The 21,114-nt window shown below is 36.5% G+C and overlaps 2 protein-coding genes and 1 pseudogene across 2 annotated transcripts in view; all 3 read right to left on the bottom strand.

The window, feature by feature from the left end:
- Positions 1–200: 200 nt before the first annotated feature.
- LOC102837961 lies at positions 201–962 on the bottom strand (annotated as a pseudogene).
- A 4,620-nt stretch (positions 963–5,582) lies between these two features.
- On the bottom strand, positions 5,583–6,554 carry LOC102838342 (olfactory receptor 5K3-like). Its single transcript, XM_006877953.1, has one exon. It carries the CDS (start codon positions 6,552–6,554, stop codon positions 5,583–5,585), a length of 972 nt encoding a protein of 323 aa, XP_006878015.1.
- A 9,597-nt stretch (positions 6,555–16,151) lies between these two features.
- Positions 16,152–21,114, bottom strand: part of LOC102838714 (olfactory receptor 5K3-like) — a 16,076-nt gene continuing 11,113 nt past the window's right edge. Inside the window, exons 2-3 of the mRNA XM_006877954.1 lie at positions 16,970–16,992; positions 16,152–16,203 (exon numbers count right to left, since the gene is read on the bottom strand). Coding sequence (XP_006878016.1) covers positions 16,152–16,203; positions 16,970–16,992 — 75 coding nt within the window. The remainder of the gene's footprint in view (positions 16,204–16,969; positions 16,993–21,114) is intronic.

Consider the following 21,114-nt stretch of genomic DNA (forward strand, 5'->3'; position numbering starts at 1 on the left):
GAAAAGGCATATCAAGTAAATTCAAGACACAACAATATGTTTTGGATGTTTGTCAAAGATCAACTGACGATATGTGGATGGATTTATTACCACTGGTTTCTTAATTCTCTTCCTTTGATATATATATCTTTATTTGTACTAGTACCAGGATTTTTTTTTTTTTTGGGGGGGTAGGTTTTTTTTGTGTTTAATATCTTTAATTATGTAAATATTTGTTCAGCAATGGTAAGGCGGATACCTTTTCCTCGGGGAAGAGAAATCCATGGTTTGTTGCCCTTTCCAATAACAAAAATGGTGGAAAGTAGGGTGGCAAAGCTGTTGCCATTGGCGTCTTTCACATGAACCACATCAAAAGAGCCACGATGTCCCTCTCTGTTAGTGATTACACCAATTCTTCCCAAGTTGGCACCTCCAGTCACCATACACAGGTTACCAGTGTCAAACTTGATGAAATCAGTAATCTTTCCAGCCTCCAAATCAATATGAATGGTATTCACCTTGATGAGGGGATCAGGGTAGCTTATGGCACGAGCATCGTGGGTCACCAGATGAGGGATTCCTTTTGTGCCCACAAAGATCTTTCTTACTTTGCACAAATTGTACTTCATCTCCTCAGGTGTAATACGATGAACAGTAAATCGACTCTTGGTGTCATAGACCAGACGGAAATGTTCTCCGGTTTTGATAATGCTGATAACATCCATCAAACCAGCAGGCTATGATATATCAGTTCGGAGTTTGCCATCAATCTTAATGAACCGCCGCATACAGATCTTTTTAACTTCATCTCCTGTCAGGGCATAATTAAGTCTGTTCCTTAAGAAAATGATCAGTGGGAGGCATTCTCTCAGTTTGTTTGGGCCAGTGGATGGGCATGGAGCAAACACACCAGTCAGTTTATCCAGCATCCAATGCTTGGGGGCAGCCACATGCTTAAGATGTTTCTTGGGACCATGATCCATAGTGGAGCTGAGCAGGAAAGAGGACTCCAGGATGTTTTGAACCCTGTGGGTGTATAGTACATTTTGACATCAGGGAATGAGAGGCCTCCAGCTTAATTCTTCTTCTTAAGCAATACTTTACATATCTGAGGTCGCTTTCCTTTCTATATAAATTTAGTGATCAGTTTTCTATTTCTTTAAAGATTGACAGATTCTAGATTGGTATTGTATTGCATTGGTAGATAGCTTTGGACAGTTGTTGTTAAGTGACATAGAGTTTGTTTCAACTCTTAGTGACCCTGCATAGATTTTCCACGGAGCAATTGGTGTTTTTGTATCTCCCACCTTGTGGTTAGCAGACCAGTGCGTATCTTATGGTACCACTACAACAAGAAACCAAAAGAGATATACAAATATGTCAATGGATAGGAAGACTTAACATTGTGAAAAAATATCAACACTACCCAAAGCTTAGAATCAGTATTGGGGTTGCTTTATATCTAAAGATTACCTGAAGTAATGCTGATGTTTTCACAGTGTTAAGTTTTCCTATCCATGAGCATGGCACATTCTTCCACTTTTGTCAGTCTTTTTGTGATTTCTTATGGTAGAGATTTGTAGTTTTCCTTGTATAGGCCTTTTTAACCCCTTCTGGTTAAATTTATTCCTAAGTATTTAATCTTTTGGGTTGCTACTATAAAAGGTATTCTTTCCCTGGTATCCTTTTCAGAACTGTTTTTTTTATTAGTGCCAAGGAATCCAAATGAGTTTTGTATATTGATCTTGTACCCTGCCATTTTGATGAATCTTTCAATGAGTTCCCGTCATTTTCTTGCTAAATTTTTGGGATTTTCTATGTATAGGTTTATATCATTTGCAAATAGAGAGGGTTTTACTTCTTCTTGGCTAACTTGTATTTGGTGTTGTTGCTATGTGTCATCGAATCAGTTCGGACTCATAACAACACTGTATGGAGTCTCCAAGGAGTAGCTGGTGGGCTTGAACCACCAATCTTGCTGTTCAAGCCAACCTTACAGTCTAGAGCATTAACCCACAACACCACACCAGGTCTCTTTGCTAATTTGTATGACTTTAATTCCCATATGTTGCATATGGCTAAGACATCCAAACAAATATTGGAAGCTCTTTAACTGCATTCCCTCTTTTTGTTTTGTAGTTATCTTCATTATAAATTGGTATCTTTTGTCCCCAATCTTCAAGCTTATAGGTTTGTTTTACTTTGGATGCTTCTAAATTTTTATTGATATTTGGACGGTGTTGCTGTGGTGTTGCTGTGTATGTCAGTATCAACTTGTTGTCTGATACTGTTTGTTCTAAGTCCAAAAGGACTCTGTTTTTTTGTTTGTTTGTTTGTTTGTTTGTTTTGTAAACTTGGTCTGGCTTTTATATATTCATTTAATTTTTGTTTAGCCAGAAACGTTCTAATTTCACAAATATTTGAGGGACATTTTATTGGGGTATATGAGTCTTGGTTGGTAGCTTTTTCTTTCAGAGTTTTTATATGTCTTCCCATTTGTATTTCTTGCATGTGTGGCTTCTTCTGAGAAATCAGAGCTTAAACTTATTGGTTCCACTTTGTAGGTAATTTGCAATTTTTCCTGAGTTGCTCTCAGGATTCTTTCCTTGTCTTTCATTTTGGAGAGATTGGTTATGATATGTCTTCATGTTTTTCTTTTGGAATCATCCTGAATGTTTGTCTTCTCATCTTTAATGATGTTAGGGATGTTTTCATCCAACACCTCTTAAACTATCTTTTTTATACTGCTCTTTGTCTCTTTTTGTGCTGCCACTCCAATCATCCATTATTTCTCTTTGTATTGTCCCACATGAATCTTAAGTTTCCTTTGGATTTTTGTTTTGTTTCTGATTGTTCTTGTAGATTACTAGTATTAAGGGATTTATCTTCAAAGCTCACTAATTTGGACTTCCATTGATTCAAACATGCTCCTTTGCTCTTTTAATGCATTTTTGTTTCTGAAATCTTAGTATTAATTACTTGTCTCTAATACTTTATCTGTTTTATTTATTTGTTTCTGTGGTATTTTCCTGAATTTTTCCTTATTTCCTCAACCTTTTTCTCAATCATTTGGTGGTACCTAAATATCATTATCTTGAATTATTTTTCAGGTGGTTCCAATGTCTTTTTTCCTCAATAATAATTTGTTTGAGCCACTCTATCTTGTTTATTTATGTGACTAGAAATGGTCTGTTACTTCCTAGATATTGTTGTTGTGTTGTTGGTATATTAAATTAATGATTGTATATTGGTATAATATTAGGCACTTACCAACTGCCTCCTGATAGGTGTGATTAAGGAATGGAATCACATGCACAATTCTCTGTTCATCATTTGTGCAGCTCAGTTTAGTTTGGGCCTGGTTTATGTTGGTTGCTGTAATTGATCAGATGTATAGCACCTGGTATTGTCTGTTGCCTGGGTGATGTCATTATAGAGGGCATGTTTGTGGCTGGGTTATATGTCATGGTTGCTTTAGCCTGTCAGGTGAAGAAAGAAAGGGAAGCCATGCACAAAAGAGAGAAGAAAAACAAACAAACAACAGCAAAAAAAAAAAAAAAAAAGAGAGAGAGAGAGAGAAATTTGTAGTGAAAAAAAAAAAGCAGACAACAGAAAAATATATGAAAACTAAAAAGAGAAAAGTGGGAAAGGAAAAAAATTGTAAAAGGTATGGAGGAAAAAAATAGGAGAGAAAATAAAAATGAAATAAAGATAAGTAAATACAATTAAAAAAGACATTAGTAAAAGGAAAAGAGATTAGAGAGTAATAAAGAAAAAATAAGCAGAAAAAAGAAAGAAGCAGCAATTGGGAAAGATAAGCAGAAAAAAAAATAAAAATGAAAGTGAAGATAGGATAAAATTCAAAAGATAGGGAAAGAAGAGAAATAAAAGTAAGGCAGAGCAAGCAAACTAAAACAATGAAAGAAAATACAGAGCAGCATCAGGCACAGAAAGGAGAAAATAGGTTTCCTGTAAGCCAAAGGCCTCATGTGATGGTAGTCGAGGGATGAGACAGTGGTGCTCTAATTCTAGATGGAATTCTTGTAGGACTAAATGTTTTCTGTTCTGGGTACCAAATCCTGAAGTAGTTCATACAGATCCCAAAGAAGCTGAAGGATCAGGGCAGTTCTTTCCCAGAGTGCAGCTGTGGGTCAAACATCCTGATACTCCAAGACTAGACAGATCTGGAGGAGACCATACCTGATTACAGGTGCTGTGGTTGGTCTTACCAGATCCCTATTTACTTTGTGGTGAACTTCTCTGGTAATTTATGCAGGTTGGAGCCAGCCATGCCTCTGGTCATGAGGGTAATGTGGTCAAGAAAAATGTTTGCATCTTTCTTTTCACAGATAAGTGTATGCTTCAACATCAAAAATCACCCTCTTTCCTTCACAACCACCCACAAAAGATCAAGATAGTCATGCTGCACCTGGTCAGCTGGCACAAAACACCCATCTCCTTCCCTGCCACTCTCCCCCAACCCCTTCTATTCATTTCTAGTTAGGGCTAGTGGAGGCCAGCTCTACAGGTTTATAGAGCTGAATCCAGATTCTGGGCTTGATGCAGATAGCTCCCCATTCACTTTGATGGGGCTCATAACTGTGGTGCTCACCTCCATGAGGTTCCAACCACTGGGAGAATGGCAGCTTTACAGAGATTGTGAGAGAGGCATGCCTCTGGACACCAGAGAAGTGTTGGGAACAAGAAAGAAATTATACGTTTATTTCTGTCCACTCATAGCGACCCTGTACAGGGTTTCCGAGGCTGTAAATCTTTAGGGGGGTCAGAAAGCCTCATCTTTCTCCTGCGGAACAGTTGGTAGTTCCGAACTGCTAACTTTGCAGTTCGCAGCCTGGTTCGTAACCACTAAGCTTCCAGAGCGCCTTACCAGTTGCCAGTATGTTTCTGTAATTCCAATATGTTGTCTTCTTTCTGAAGCTGCTCACAAACTCTTGAGATAACTTCACTGTATCTGGTCAGACAGCACAAGTCACCAGTCTGTTTCCTTTTTTCGCTGTGTCTGTTTGATGTCTTATCCCAGTAAGCATTCAGTCCATATCACTATTCCCTTGGTCTGAAGTTCAGGGTTCCAAGGCTATCATCTGCATCTATTTCTTTTGGTTTTCTGTATCTTTGTTGTAGATAGCCTGTATAGCCTTACTGCCTAGTCCACCATTGTGATGCTTTCCTGCACAGTTTGTTTCTGATAGATGATATGGCTTAAGTAACTAATATGTGAGAACTTGAAATATGTGTGACTTGTATGATTATTCCTAGGGATTCCATAAATATGCCAAGAATGCTAAAGGGAGTTTACCTTTATATATCAACTTCATTCCTAGCAATTGTTGACTGTGTAGTTAATTTTATTCAACCACAGTTTGGATATTGGGTGTAAACATTAATTCATTCCTAAGATAACTTAGTGGTTAGTTTTTGAAATATATTTTAACAGAATCCCTTCTTTCTTAATTTATCTAACCATTGATGCATTATTTGAATTAAAATCATCATGATTTAGTGATTTAATATTTTATTTACAAAGGGATCATTTTCCACTTTTCAGTACCCTTAACATTGAAAAACAGTTTATCTACTTAAGATCAATTTGTCACAGGTGATGATATCTGTTTCAGAATGTTATGAGGTTTCCACTTGTTAATAATTCTTTTCAAAACTTTTATTATTTCCTTATTTCTTAGGCTATAGATAAAAGGATTTAATAATGGAATTACTAGAGTGTAAAAAATTGCAATGACTATATCATTATCACCTACAGTGTCTGAACGTGGCCGAATGTACATAATGAGAAGAGAGCCATAGAATATTGAGATAGAAAGAAAGTGAGATGAACAGGTAGATAAAGCTTTGCCTCTTCCCTCTTTGGATTTCATTTTGAAAATAGTGAAAAGGATGCAAATATAAGAGATTAAGACTACTGTTATAGTGAAGATTTGAACTGACCCAGAAAAAATAAGTACCATCAGTTCATTGATATAAGGGTCAACACAGGACAGTCTGAATAGTGGAAGAATATCACAAAAGAAGTGATTGATTTGATGAGATCCACAAAAAGTTAATCTTAGTAGAAATAATACATGAATCATGGAGTGTAGGTTTCCAGCTATGTAGGCCCCTATGTTCATCTGAATGCAGAGTTGCTTCGACATCATGGTATGGTACTGCAATGGCCTGCATATTGCCACATAGCGGTCATAGGCCATTGCTGCCAGAAGAAAGCAGTCTGTAGTTTCAGCAAAACAGAAAAAATAAAATTGTGCCATGCACTCATGGAGAGAAATCATTCTGTCCTCAGAAAACAAGTTCTGTAACATCTTGGGGGTAATCGTACAGGAACAACAGGAATCCATGAGAGCTAGGTTACCCAGAAATATGTACATTGGTGTGTGAAGACGGCGCTCCATGAAAATCAATGCCACCAAGCCAAGATTCCCCACCATGGTGATGAGATAGATGGCAAAGAACACCACAAACAGAAGTGTCTTCAGCTCTGGGTGATCTGTAAATCCTATGAGGATAAACTCAGTTGTCAAGGATAGATTGTCCTTACTCATGTCTTCTTTCTCTGTTGAGATGAGAATTATGTAGAGAAGATTCCAATTTTGAGTGTGCTTTGTTTTCTCTTTGAATTCCACTTAGACAACAGGGTGTAAAACCACTTCTTCAAGCTTCCTTTGCTATCACTGAAACACAGGCACAAATATTTCTAGGAAACATTAGTTCTTATAAATAGTCATCTTATGTGACTTCAATTAGTAAAGTACAAGATTGACAGGAATATTTTGATAATTCCAGGGAAATTCTTGCAGTGAAAAGGATTGTATTTATGGGTTTATAGGACAGTTGTGAACAATTATAGGGAATCCTTGATTGAGTGTTCACAAATGTTCCAATGTCATTTTTTGTATTGTTGATCCTTAAAGTGCGTTTAAAATCTTTGTTTCTATATACAAATATTTTTTCCACTGAGCAAATATTTTTATATACTATGTCAGTGGGGTGAATGTTTAAACATAGCTTAGTAGAGATGTGTTAAATTTATAATTTAAACAGTTCACAAAGGTCACTAAGTGTTGTTGAGTGTTATTGAGTCAGATGCAACTCATAACAACCTTGTACAGTGTTTCCTGGGCAACTTGTGGTTTTGAACTACCGACCTTGTGATTAGCAGTAAAGTGCTCATCCAACAGCACCATAACAGAAATTTTTTTTTAATTTTTTGGAAAGCTAAGGAAATAAAAATGCATTTATTTCCTTAATGAGTTAATTGGTATATATCATATGTTTGTATGCCTTCTTACTGATTTTTCTTTGATGGAGAACATTTTCTGAGATTAATTGTGATAAAAATTGTATTTTCCTTTTTCTAGTCATCTATTCTAATATTATGAAAGTTGGTGATCATATTATAATAATGATGATCATATTATGAGAATTTATAAGCATCCATTATATATCCTTTCCAGTTCATTCCTTAGAGATTTCTGTCATTTATCAGATAGAAGATTACCATTGTTTGAGTATTTATATGAGGTCATATTCTCCTGTTCATTTTCAGATCACTTTATTTTTGGCATTCAGTGGTCACTACTTTGTAACATTTCTAGAAGGAAAGCTTTGCTGTCAAGAAGACTTCAGTACTGTCTCTAAACTAGATTCAAATTCGTTTTAGGTTTTTATTGTGAACTGAGTGAAGGTTTACAGAAAAGATCAATTTTACATATGACAAATCATACAATTTGTTTCATCTCAATAATTGCTATTCCCTCCATGCAACAACAGTTGTCGCACTTCTACCTTGTGCTTATTTCCATTCCATCCACTTTCCTATTCCTTCTCTACTTTGCCCTTAGGTACGTGTTACCCTTTTGATCTTGAATGATGACCATCCCTTGGTGAGCACACCTTGCTAGTGTTGTTCCTGCTATATACCTATCTACTTCTTGACTGAAAATTGGGCCATAAGAGTTAGTTCCAGTGCAGACATGACCTGAAGGGTGGTCAAAGGCTATAGTACTGGGTTTCTGCAGTTTTTTTCTAACAAATAGATGTGATCTTTATGTACATATAGAATATTTCATTGTTCCGACCCATAGCAGTTCAAATTGACTTTGCAGTTCAGTGCATTAACTCACAGTGCCACAGCATGACTCCATGTGGTTTAATACACTGGACTGCAAAGTTAGTTTGAACTGCAAGGTTATTTGTGTATAACAAATTCAAATTATTTAGGATGACATTCAATTTGTTTGTAATCTTACCCATACCAGTCATTTTTTCCCTACATTCATCAAAAACACCTGAACTTCTTACTGTGTTCACCCATTTTTAAACACCCTCAGCCAACAAAGTGATATACTCACTCATTTCCATAAACACTGACTTTCCCTATACTACTATTTTTATAGATTATTGTTCCAAATATAGACATTTGTGTTGTGAGCAAATATTTATATCCTTTTAATCTTTTATTTAAGGCAAGTTTACAGATAATTCTACTGCAGTGTAGTGAAATGTTTAATATGGTTCTTCTAGCAATAGTCTTTGCAACTGCACAAAACAACTAAGTAGAACCATGTAAATTGTGTGTATTCCCTATTTTCCTGATAGTTCTGAGTAAGAGATAGTAGGGAAGATGCTGATGAGAAAGGAGGCAGTTATCAGTAATTGTTAATAGGATTGAAAGCATTATTCTAGTGCCTTCAATGAGGGCATTATTTAATTTTGTCATCCTGCTAGGTTTAAGACAAGCTATCTCAAAAGCAGCAATAGGAATCTCACTACAATCAAGAAATAAGAGCCTGGACTGGAGCTTGTCCTTTGGATCCTGAGATCCTGCTCATGGAGTCTCCTCAATCCAGGAGATAGCTGTGATGGCAAAGAGAGACAGAAGCAGAACAAAGTGCTGTGAGACAGAGTAGTGGGCTACCTGGCAAGTAAACTGTGTATCTTTAGGCTTGAGGCTTGCTTATGGAGTTGGGTGCCTGTGGTTAATGTGCTGGACTGCAAGGTAGGCTTGAACTGCAAGGTCAGTCATTCAAGCTCACCAGCCCCTTCTAGAATGCCCTAAATAGTGATATTTGGAATTGAAAATGACTTGATGTTGCTTAACAGCAGCAGCAACAACAACGGGTACTTAATAGGAAGCTAAATTTTCTCACCCATGAACCTAGAGTCAAGTGCCTTTGGTCTGAAGTTTATGGTGGAGTGGCATGCCATTTGGGAATTTGGCAGCACTAAAGAGCTCTTGTAGTGTAGTGGTTACGAATCGAACTGCAAACCTTAAGGCCAGCAGTTCGAAACTACCAGCCGCTCTTCAGGAGAAAGATGAGGCGTTCTGCTCCCATAAAGATTTACAACCTCGGAAACCCTATACAGGGTCGCTATGGGTCAGAACTGACTCGATGGCACTTAACAACAACAACAAAGAGCTATAGAGTAGGAAAGAAGCCTAAGGGATTGGGAGGCTGAGAAGCCTAGGACCAGAGAGGTATGCCAAAATATGGCTGATAGAAGTTATCCTGGTTGAAAAAAACCCTTTGTTTTGAGCTTTTCTGCTCCTGTGCCACTGTAGGATCAGCAATGAACTGTGAACCACAGTCAGCAGTTCAAACCCACAAAGTGTTCCTCAGAATCCCTATACAGAGTAGTATGAGTCAAAACCTATTGACAGCACTTAACAACAAATTCCCTAATAAACCTCATAAATGTGAGTATTGTCTATGAGTTCTTTGTAGCAATTCTGATTACTGAATTACACTATTACTGAATCCAGTAGAATGCCCTTGGAGGAAAAGTTAGTGTCAGAATAAGGTAAAGGAGGTTGGAAGTTGGAGATATGTGTGATCTCAGCCTCTTAGGAATTGGCCTTGGACTCCTATGGAGTTTGATTCTTCTTTCCACTTGTGAAGTCAGAGGATGTAGGATGCATCCTCCATGCCTTTTGTCTTTTTTAAAACTACTAAATAAAGTTTGAATTAAATAACCCAGAACATATGATCTCATTTTCTGAGCCTTAAGCATATGCTGTACACCCAGCATAAACTAAAATTGCTTGTGTTTAAACTGCATTGATTTGTATATGTGTATGTGCAATTTATTTATTAGATCATAAGCATTAGGGGATTAACTGTGAGTTACACTTCTGTGAAGGGAGTTGCAAAAGTCTATGGTAAAAAAGGCAGAATTGATTCAAATCTAACTTTACCTTGATCACTTTGGATAAGTGAATTTCTTTTCAGTATCCTACCAATAATACTAGTGATCTCTGTAGCCTTGCAAATTGAAATTATTAAATTTGCAGAGGTGTCTACAGAAGAAATCATTTAGAATTCTATTCAAAAAAATTTAGGTGTATTTTTATTGTTCGAATTGACTTTTTAAAATAGTTATGAAAACACATGTCACACAACACTGCAATTACAAATTTTTCAAGTGCACAATTTAATGATACTGATTGCTTTAATTATGTTCTGAAATCTTAACTACTATATTTCTGTTTCCTTGAAAAGTATAAAATTTGCTGAATTTAACACAATATTCTGTAATGTTGATAAATTAAAGTAAGTTTGCCTATATACTTTAGAGGTATAAGTTTCTAAGACTTTTAAAATGAAAAAAAAAGTAAATATTCTGAGTATTTTTTAGAACAAATTTTGTTTTGTTTTAAAATATTATCTCTGTATTTATCTAGTGATAGTAGTAAGGCATCTCAACTGAAGTGCTAATCAAGTAAATTTTATGGTGAAAATGGATTTTATTGTTCTATAAGTGTGGTATTATAAGGTAAGCATTTGACCACAAGTTGGTTTGAGTCTCAAAGTCATTGGTTGAAATTCACCAGCTGCTCCTTGGAAACCCTATAGAGGGTTGCTATGAGTTGGGACTAGCTTGATGGCACTTAACAACCACAACAATATTGAAATTCACTTTCCAAAATCATCAAAAGGAAGACACTAGAAAAACATTTTACTTACTTGTTTATTTTAAAATATTGAATAAATCATCCAATCAATAGAACATCATGCTTGGTAAAGTGGAGAGTCAACAAAACAAAAGAAAAACCTCCAACAAGATGGATTGACACAGTAGCAGCAACAGTGGGCTCAAATGAAAGAACTGGTGCAGGACCACTCAGTGTTTAGTTCTGTTATACACAAGGTTTCTATGAGTAAAAACAAACTCAAACGCACTTAGCAACAACAACAACATCTACTTATTCAGCTAAATGAGAAATAACTTGAAATACACAGGCCTTAATTATTTAGTGGAAATATTTGCTGCTCTATACAGGGTCGCTATGGGTTGGAATCGACTTAACAGTGCTTAACAACAGCAACAACAAGTTATATACATGTTTTAAAATTCCACCTTATAATCAGAAAAAGTAAGGATGAATTGCAATATTATGACTCATGCAAGCTCCCAGTCTTCAATTTAGAAAAAAACTCAAAAGCAGCTAATGAGTTCAAATCTAAGAACCATTAGAATAATAAAATTTGAAAAATATTTATGGTGACGATGGATGGTGGTTAAATGCCATAGACTCAAAGTGACCGTGTATCGAGTTTCTGAGGCTGTAAATCTTTACAGAAACAGAAATCCTCATCTTTATCACACGGAACTTCTGGTAGTTTCAAACTGCTGATTTTAAGATTAGCAGCCTGACTCATAACCACTAAGCTACCAGAGCTGCTTCATATTTATGAATGTGAATATTAAATGTAAAAACAAATTAGAATATTTCTCTTAGAATATTTCTCTTACCTGGATTTCTCTGAAAAGTACTTGCAACAACTTTTTACTTGCCTTATGTTGTAAGAACTGACAGAATTTCTGAATATAAATCTTGTTCTCTGAAACATTTGGTATTTAAATAATGTAACTCTTGATATCTACTAATAGGTCAGTGGCTATAATTACAGTGCAAAGTGTATTTTCCAGTCAATTCTAAAGGGATTTTCTTGAATTGACTCAGTGCATTTCTGTGGGGAGATTCACTCTGAAAAGCAGAGAAACCATTTGGTAATAATTAAAGACGTTCAAAAAAATTCTGTGTAAAGCAAATGACCCTCACTAAAGTCTGCTAATCATTTTGCTGATTCTAAGACTGATCTAACTTCTAAATCATTTTCACCAGACTCATCTAACCACTTATTAGATGACATCATTTATGAAAAATAATTAGGGTTTTGTGAAAAATAGATGAAAAAGTGTGGTGACTTCAGCTAGAGTCATGAACTTCATCGTTCTTTGAAATGAATCTGTCCCCATGGTCTTAAAACCATCATTGAAAAACCTTTCATATTACGGTTTAGTTTTGTTGCAAAGTGCTGTTGAGTTGCTTCTAAATCATAGCAAACTTGTATAGGGTTTCTGAGGAGTAACTGGTGGGTTTGAACTGCCAACCTTGCAGCTTACAGTCCAGTGCTCAACCTACTGTGCCACTCTAGAACTCCGTTACCATTACTATTTTGGCATTTTGAAATAATGAACTTTTTCTTCTCTCTTTTCTGGTCAACCTGGCTCCCCATCCCCAATAACTGAATACCACTAATCAGTCCTCAATTTACTATATGCTTATGGATGTATAATCCATCATTTCTACTCTACCATCACCATTAACATATGTATTTCAAAAGGGAGGAACTTTCTCTATTTCATTCATTATTGTATTCATAACTGCTTCAGTAGTGTCTGACCCTTCGGAGTACTCAACAAGTATTTGTTGAATAAATGGGGAAAAATTATATTTTCATGCTCAAAAATTTCTTATTGCCTCTCATTTTGAAAGCCGAATCTCTTTTCTATGTTTTGGTATTGCACATACTCAACACTCTGCCTGTGTCTTACCTCCTCTAGCCTTCTTCCTCTCAGCTCTGTCCACTTGTGCATGCAAATCATCTCACTCTTCCTCTGTGTACTTTTTTAGACTTGACTCAGTGAACTTGCTCATAATGTGTCCTTTTCTTCTGTCTTTCTACTTCAAGCCTACTAAATCCTTGCTTTTAATTTCATATCCCCTATGAGGATTTCTTTTAAATCAAATTGAGTTTTTCTCATCCTAAACTAAATAGTACTTACCTACATTCATAAGACACTGGACACTTAATTAACTGCAACTTATTTATCATTCTAATTGCTTGTCTTCCACCACTTGTCTGTCAGTTTGTTGTACTGTCATAGTTTGCATATTGCTGTGATGCTGGAAACTATAACACTGGTAGTTTAAGTACCAGCAGGGTCACCAATGAGGGTACCAGCTGAGGTTCCAGACTAAGACAGACTAGGAAGGAAAGGCAGACTACTTTAGAGTGTTTAGTCACTGAAAACCTTATGAATAGCAGCAGAACACTGTGGGATATAGTATTGGAAGTTGAAAGCATTATTAATAGCTCCAGAATATTATCAGATATCGTGTAAGAAGATGAGCCCCTTGTGCTGAAAGACACTCAAAATGTGACTGAGAAAGAACTGCTTTCTCAAATTATGCTGACTGTGGTGAAACAAATGGAGTAAAGCTTTCAGGACCTTCATCTGATGATAAAGCACAACTCAAAATGAATAGAAACAGCTGTACATGTTCAATAACAATCAGAATATGGAATGTATGAAGCATAAATCTAGGAAAATTGGAAATTGCCAAAAATGAAACTGAATGTACAAAAGTCAATATCTTAGTTCCTGTTTTGGTGGACAACAGAGACAGTCAGGCAGGAAAGACTCCATGGGGGAGGGATTGAAAACTCAGAGAACCTGCACTCATGGAACAAAACCAGAGCTCTGGATCTAGCATAAAGTACAAGGCGTCAGTTTCCAGCACACACAAATGGAAAAATCACCATAGTATTTACTTGTTTTTGACCCACAGAAGATAGCACATTCATTGTGCAAATTGTTAACTGATCAAGAGTAACAACAACAAAAAAAGAGATGAAAGAAAACTACTGAGGAATTTAGGAAAGGCTGTTTATGTACGTAGTGTTTTATCTCCCAAGCATATCTAGTGTCTGTCAGTTTTTAGTTGGCATTTGTAGGCTTGCTCTATGATTGAAGAGTTTTTCAAACCTGCTTTACACCCTTCAGGACAAATCCCTTCTGAATGGATTTTGAGTATTTGCCAGGAAATTGGTATCCAAGATTTTGAAGCTGCAATTATTATAAAATAGCATACACCCTTGATCTGCTTTTTTTATTCCATAATTGTTTACCTTATTTTTTTTTCTAGCCATATTTATGATGCTCTTGATCTGTCAAGTATACAGATCAGTTTCATTAAAGTCCAAAGATTGCAAGTCTTACATATATTTTGTACCAAATTAAATTAGAAGACAAAATTTGTGATTTCATAGTTGAGGCAAAGGATGAATAATGATGAGATTTGGTGCAAAACAAAAAAATACAAAGTATATATAATAATTAAAAAAAGCATGTGAAATGAGTAAGGGAAGAATGAATTTGCAAATGCTTCTGTAGTTACTTGCTATTCATAATAAATCAAATTTTAATTCTCACTTCACAACATCCTAAAATTAATTCTAGTTGAATTAAAGTGCTATATACAAAAATTCAGGCTATGAAAATATATACATATTATGTTTATAATATAATGTCTGAGTGAGTGAGGCATGCAAATTTTAAAACAAATCGAAAAAAGTAATTAACTAACCAATAAAGGACCATTTATTAAACAATTCCTTCTTTCTTCACTGGATTATGATGCTCTTTTTATTTTGTACAGAATTTGTTTTTGGTGTTATAATCTGTAACATTGATCCATCTATTGATTCTTGTTCTAAAAGTAAACTGTTTTACTTATTGGTGCTTCATCATATATTTTGTAGTCCTGCTCATTGATTGAAGACTTTTTTCAAATCATTTTTGCACCCAGAATTGGCAAAGTGGCAGCAACAATGGACTCAAGCATGGCCGCAATTGTGAGGTTACCCCAGGACCAGGTAGCGTTTCGTTCTGTTGTACCTAGGGTCTCTCTGAGTCAGTGCCAACGCAATGGCACCTAACAACAACATCAGATACTTTAATACTGTATACAAAATTATTTTTATTTACTAATTATTGTTCTTTCTAGAAAAATAGAGAATTCTAGAAAATTTTGTCATTATTTTTCATGGTTCCCAAAGAAATCTTCCTCTGATGTTTAGTCAAAGTAAGCTAATGTGTGAAATATTTTGGAAAACAGGCCAAAAATTACATCCTTACCTCATGAGGATGTTGCAGAAAGCACTAAATAAGTTTCAGGAAGTTTTGAGTTAAGTGCAAAATTTTTAATTATCCAAAAAGAAAAGAGACGCAGAAGGAGTAGATGAAGCAGAAAAAGAGGAAAATAAATGTTGGATAAAGTCAGATTTCAAATTGTTGTTGTTATTAAGTGTCATAGAATTTGTTACAATCTAAATCTATGCTTTATAATATTTCCCAGGACTGGTAGGTGGGTTTGAGTCACCCCCGTTGTGGTTGGCAGTTCAATGCTACACCAGGACTCCAGACCTCAAATTAAGGAAAATAAATTCTAAACAAATTAGCATAAAATAAACCAGTTTAAAAACATCATTAAAATGATTACATCAAATTAAAATATTTATTGAATATAAGTATTATAAACAAAGGAGCTCTAGTAGTGTAGCGGCTTAGCAGCTGGGCTGCTAATTGCAAGATTTGTGGTTGGAATCTACTAGCTGCTTCCTTGGAGAAAATGAGGCTTTCTGCTCCTATAAAGATTTATAGCCTGGGAAACCCTATATAGGGTAACTATGAATGGGAATCAACTTCAGGGCACACAACCACCACATCCATTACAAGCATGTATTTTAAAACTGCCATCACACTGAGAAATTACTTGCCACAAATTGTCACAACATTTTAATGTCTTTTTCTCTATCAAAAATAGTACAAACAAATGAGGGGTAAAAAACTCAGTGACGCCAAAGAAAAATGTACAGAAAATACACAGAAAAAATGAAAGTGCCCACTAAATGCATAAAATATTAGATTAAGCTCTAACAGAATATTTTAAAATTCTAAATACACATATTTTAACAAACATAGCCTAGTTTATATGAAGCAGATATTTATTTTTCTAGGGAAGCATTTTAATAAATTAAAATCACTTTATCATGGAGGGTACAGTATGTTTAAGATATTAGTTCCTCATACATTTTTTCCAGAATATTTATCACATTATTTCTGAGGGTAAAAACAAAAGAGTTTAATAAAATAATTTCTATTGTTTAAAAATTGTTACTTTGTTGTTGTTGTTAGGTGCCATCAAGTCAGTATCGACTCACATCAGAATGAAATACTGCCCAATCCCGGGCCAACCTCATTATCATTTCCACACTTGAGCCCATTAATGCATCCACTTGGCCAATCCATCTCACTGGGGGTCTTCCTCTTTTTCTCTGACCCTCTACCTTACCAAACATGATATCCTTCTCCAGCGACTGGTCCTCCCTGACAACATGTCCAAAGTATGAGAGATGAAGTTTGGCCATCTTGGCCTCCAAGCAGCACTCTGGCTGCACTTCTTCTAACACAGATCTGTTGGTTCTTTGGGCAGCCCATGGCACTTTCAATATTCTCCTTCAACACCATAACTCAAAAGCATCAATTCTTCTATGGTCTTCTTTATTCACTATCCAGCTTTTGCATGCATATGAAGTTATTGAAAATACCATGGCTGGGGTAAGGAGCACCTTAGTTTTCAAGCTGACATCTCTGCTCTTCAACACTTTAAAAAGGTCTTGTGCAATAGATTTGTCTAATGCAATACATTATTTGATTTCTTGACTGCTGCTTCCATGAGTGTTTATAAGAGATCCATGAATAATGATAGTTGATCCAAGAAGAATTGTTGCTTTTATATCTTTATTCCCTTCTTCAAACAGTCGAATATATATGAGAAGACAAGTGCAGAAACAGAAGTGGAATATATAGGTATAAACATCTTTACCTCTCGCTTCTTCTGATTTTATTCTGAAAAGGGTGAAAAAGATGCAAAGGTATTAAGACTGTGGCAATGGTTTAACCTTGAATTGTTGTTGTTAAGTGCCACTGGGCCAGTTCTGACCCATAGCAACCATGTACTGTATTTGTGAAGAACAATCGGTAGGTTTGAACTACTGACCTTGTGGTTTGCAGTCCAGTACTTATCCTACAATGATACGCCAGGAGCTTTGAATGTTGTTGTTGTTAAGTACTGTGGAGTCGGTTCCGACTCATAGAGACCCTTCATGGGATTTCCGAGGCTGCAAATCTTTATGGAAGCAGAAAGCCTCATCTTTTTCCCTCGGAACAGCTGGTAGTTTCTAACTGCCCACCTTGAGGTTAGCAGCCTGATTCGTAACCACTATGCTACCAGAGCTTTGAAATAGGTATTTGAAAACAAACATAAATCATTAGTTCATTCATAAAAGGGTCACTACAGGATAATCTGTATAATGTAAGAACATCATAAAAGAAGTGATTGATTTATGAGTCCTGATGTAGTGCTGTGGGATGTAAATGAAACAGTGCAGAATTGTTCAGGGTAGCATTGTTGTTGTTGTTTTTGTTAAGAGCTGCCAAATTGGTTCTCACAGCAACCTGTTATAGCCTTCCCAAGGAGCAGATGGTGGGTTTGAACCACCAACCTTGGAATTTCAAACCGAGTATCAAGTAAATTCAAGACACCACGATATGTTATGGATGTTTGTCAAAGATCAACTGACTATATGTGGATGGATTTATTACTTCTAGTTTCTCAATTATCTTCTTTTGAGATATCTATCTTTATTTGTACTAATACCAGGCTGTTTTGAACCCTGTGGTTGTATAGTAGATTTTGACATCAAGGCATCAGAGGCCTCCAGCTTAGTTCTTCTTAAGCAATGCTTTGGTTATCTGAGTTATCTTTCCTTTCCATATAAATATAGTGATCAGTTTTCCATTTCTTTAAAGAATGACAGAATCTGTCTTGGTATTGCATTGTATCAATAGATAGCGTTGGACTGTTGGTGTTGTTAAGTGATGTAGAGTTGGTTTCAATTCACAGTGACCCTGCGTAGGTTTTCCAAGGAGCAACTCGTGTTTTTGCACCTCCTATCTTGTGGTTAGCAGTCCAGTGCTTATCTTACAGTACCACTGCAACAAGAAACCAAAAAAGAGAATAACAGAAATGGAAGAATATACTATGCTAGTGGATAGGAAGCCTTAACATTGTGAAAATATTAAACTACCCAAAGATTGGAATCTGGATTGGGATTGCATTATAAATAAAGATTGCATGAAGCAATGCTGATTTTTCACAGTGTCAAGTTTTCCTATCAAAGAGCATGGTATGTTCTTCCACTTTGGAAAGCCTTTTTTTGAATTCATATAGTAGTGTTTTGTAGTTGTTGTGGTTTTTTTTGTTTTTTGTTTTTTTTTTGTATATGTCTTTTGCCCCTCCTCTGCTTAGATTTATTCCTAAGTATTTATTCTTTTGGGGCTGATATTATAAATGGTATTCTTTCTCTGATTTCCTTTTCAGAACTGTTTTTATTAGTGCCTAGGAATCCAATTTATTTTTGTACATTGATCTTGTACTGGACCATTTTGCTGAATCTTTGAATGACTTCCAGTCATTTTCTTGTTGAATCTTTGGGACTTTCTAGATATAGGTTCATATCATCTGCAAATAGAGTTTTACTTCTTCTTTGGCAGTTTGTTCTTGTTGTCATGAAGTGTCATTGAGTCACTTCTGGCTTATACTGCCCCTGTATGGAGTCTCCAAGGAGTGGCTGGTGAGCTTGAAACACAAACCTTGCTGTTCAAGTTAACTTTACATTCAAGAGCATTAACCCGCAGCACCACACCAGGTCTCTTGGCTATTTTGGATGACTTTAATTTCCATATGCTACTTTAAAGCTGTGGCTAAGACATCCAACACAATATTGGAAATTCTGTAACAAATTTCCCTCTTTTTGCTTTGCAGTTATCTTCATTACAAATTGAAATCTCTGGTCCCCTATCTTCAATCTTGTGGGTTTTTTTTTTTTTTTTTCCTTTTGGATCCTTCTAAATTTTTATTGATATTTGGGTGGTGTTGCTCTGTATATCGTTATCAACTTGTTGTCTAATATTGTTTGTTCTCAGTCCAAAGGACTCCATTTATTTATTTATTTATTTATTTATTTGTAAACTTGGTCTGGCTTTTATATATTCATTTAATTTTTGTTTAGCCAGAAATGTTCTAATTTCACCAATATTTGAGGGACAATTTTTCTGGGTATATGAGTCTTGGTTGGCATTTTTTTTTTCTTTCAGAGTTTTTATATGTCTTCCCATTTGTATTTCTTTCTTTTTTTAATGGTTTATTGTGAATTACGTGATAGTTTACATGGTAGGACACATTAGCTTCGTGTGGATCCCATTGTATATCATTTCCTTGCCATGGTTACAATCCCCTTCATCATCCAAAGGGTATACCCCACAAGCCTGCCACCTGGTCGTTCGCACAGAGTCCCTCTCCCTCTCTGGGTCCAAAGCACCCCACCGCTCCATCTCCCCACATCATCTCTGCTTCTATCCCTGGCATCACTGCTTCTCTGGGTGGGGTTCTATTCTCCACTCTACTCACTTGATGGTCCCAGGAATCTCCACTCCTAGACTGCAAGGTTAATCTCACCACTCCCTTTGCCACAAAACATCTACATTTACATTTCCAGCCCTTACAATCAGTCCTGATAACAATTATTCACTATTGTATCACCAAGACCTATCTCTATCTCCTTTCTGCTTAGCCCTGACTAAGCAGATTGGATACTATTCAGTGGAGATTCTATATTGCTCCATTCCCTCTGGATCTAGGTTCCCTCTTGAAAGCTTGTAAGCCAGTCACTTCTTGCCTCTGTAGCACCCCATTCTGGGTAGCCAATGTTGAAGTTGCCTATCCCTGTCATTTCCATGTGTGGAGGAGATGGGAATGAGCCTCTCTGTAAAGATTTGTTCCCTTTTTTGATCTACTCCTTCCATAGGTGTAGGTCAGGTTCATCAAATTGTATCAGATTATTCTTTTTCCCCTCTTCTTTCTTCTTCTGTTTGGGCTCTGATCATCCAGTCATTGAAGCCAGGTCAAGTGGATATTATCTGCAAGTGTGGGTGTACTTATGCATGTGCCCTCTCTTCTTATCAGCTGGATGCTTCACTCTCCACTCTAGTCCTCTGTGGCTATGTCTCTGACTCTGGGTCCAAGTGTACCCTGGACTTGCCACACTACTGGCCAACCAAGTCTGGGCTCACAAGAGCCTATTGAGTGTGGTAGTGTTTAGCTCACAGCTTCATTACTGCTTTTCCCTAATTTCCCTTTATCTGTGATGAACATGGTCACTAATCAGAGTGTGTGTTTCCATAGAGTCTTAGTCTTAGAAGGGGGTTTGCCCTGAGGGGGATCGACTACTTGCCTTGATGTCTCCTGGGTGAGCCACTTGTTTGTTCTTGAAGTAATCAGTCGGTCTGCCGATATTGTTTTGTATTTTTCCTGTCAGTCTTTCTTTCAGGAAGTATCTTCTGTTTTTCTGGCTGCTCGAGGTTGGTCTGCTTGTCCTTTCAGGTGGAAAGTTCCTCTCAGAAAATTCTGGAAACTGTTCAGGATTCCACCTATCATCTTGTGTAATGAAGAGGCTCCACAGGAAGCCTACTTCACTGGGCACGTTATAACCTCATTTTAGGTATTACAGTCAGTTATAGGAAGAAGATGGACTTACTAGCTTTCTATGGTGGTATTTCTGGCTATTCCATTCTCTCCCCCTCCAGTGTCTATTTTATTGCCGTATGCCAGGGAAACTAAGATTCAAAAGACAGCCAAGCATCTTAACATTATTTCCACCCTTTTCCCCATTCAAACTATGTCTCAGTCTCTGTATACCAGAGACCTGTTGTTCCAAGGTTGTGCATACATCATTATATGCCTCTGTCCCACTTCAGCTTCACATTCATCCTACCATATTTCATTGCACTACAATGATTACAATCCCCTCCATGCATCATCAAATAAACAAAGGATACACCCCACAGGCACACACACCCCTCACTCACCACCACCACCACCACCCCAGCTGTCAGCAAACAGCTCCACTC

This window comes from Chrysochloris asiatica, unplaced genomic scaffold (assembly GCF_000296735.1).
Source record: "Chrysochloris asiatica unplaced genomic scaffold, ChrAsi1.0 scaffold00700, whole genome shotgun sequence".
Taxonomy (NCBI): domain Eukaryota; kingdom Metazoa; phylum Chordata; class Mammalia; order Afrosoricida; family Chrysochloridae; genus Chrysochloris; species Chrysochloris asiatica.

Bases quoted from the DNA above. Each gene is read 5' to 3' on its own strand.
- LOC102838342 (XM_006877953.1), bottom strand. From the start codon at position 6,554: ATGAGTAAGGACAATCTATCCTTGACAACTGAGTTTATCCTCATAGGA.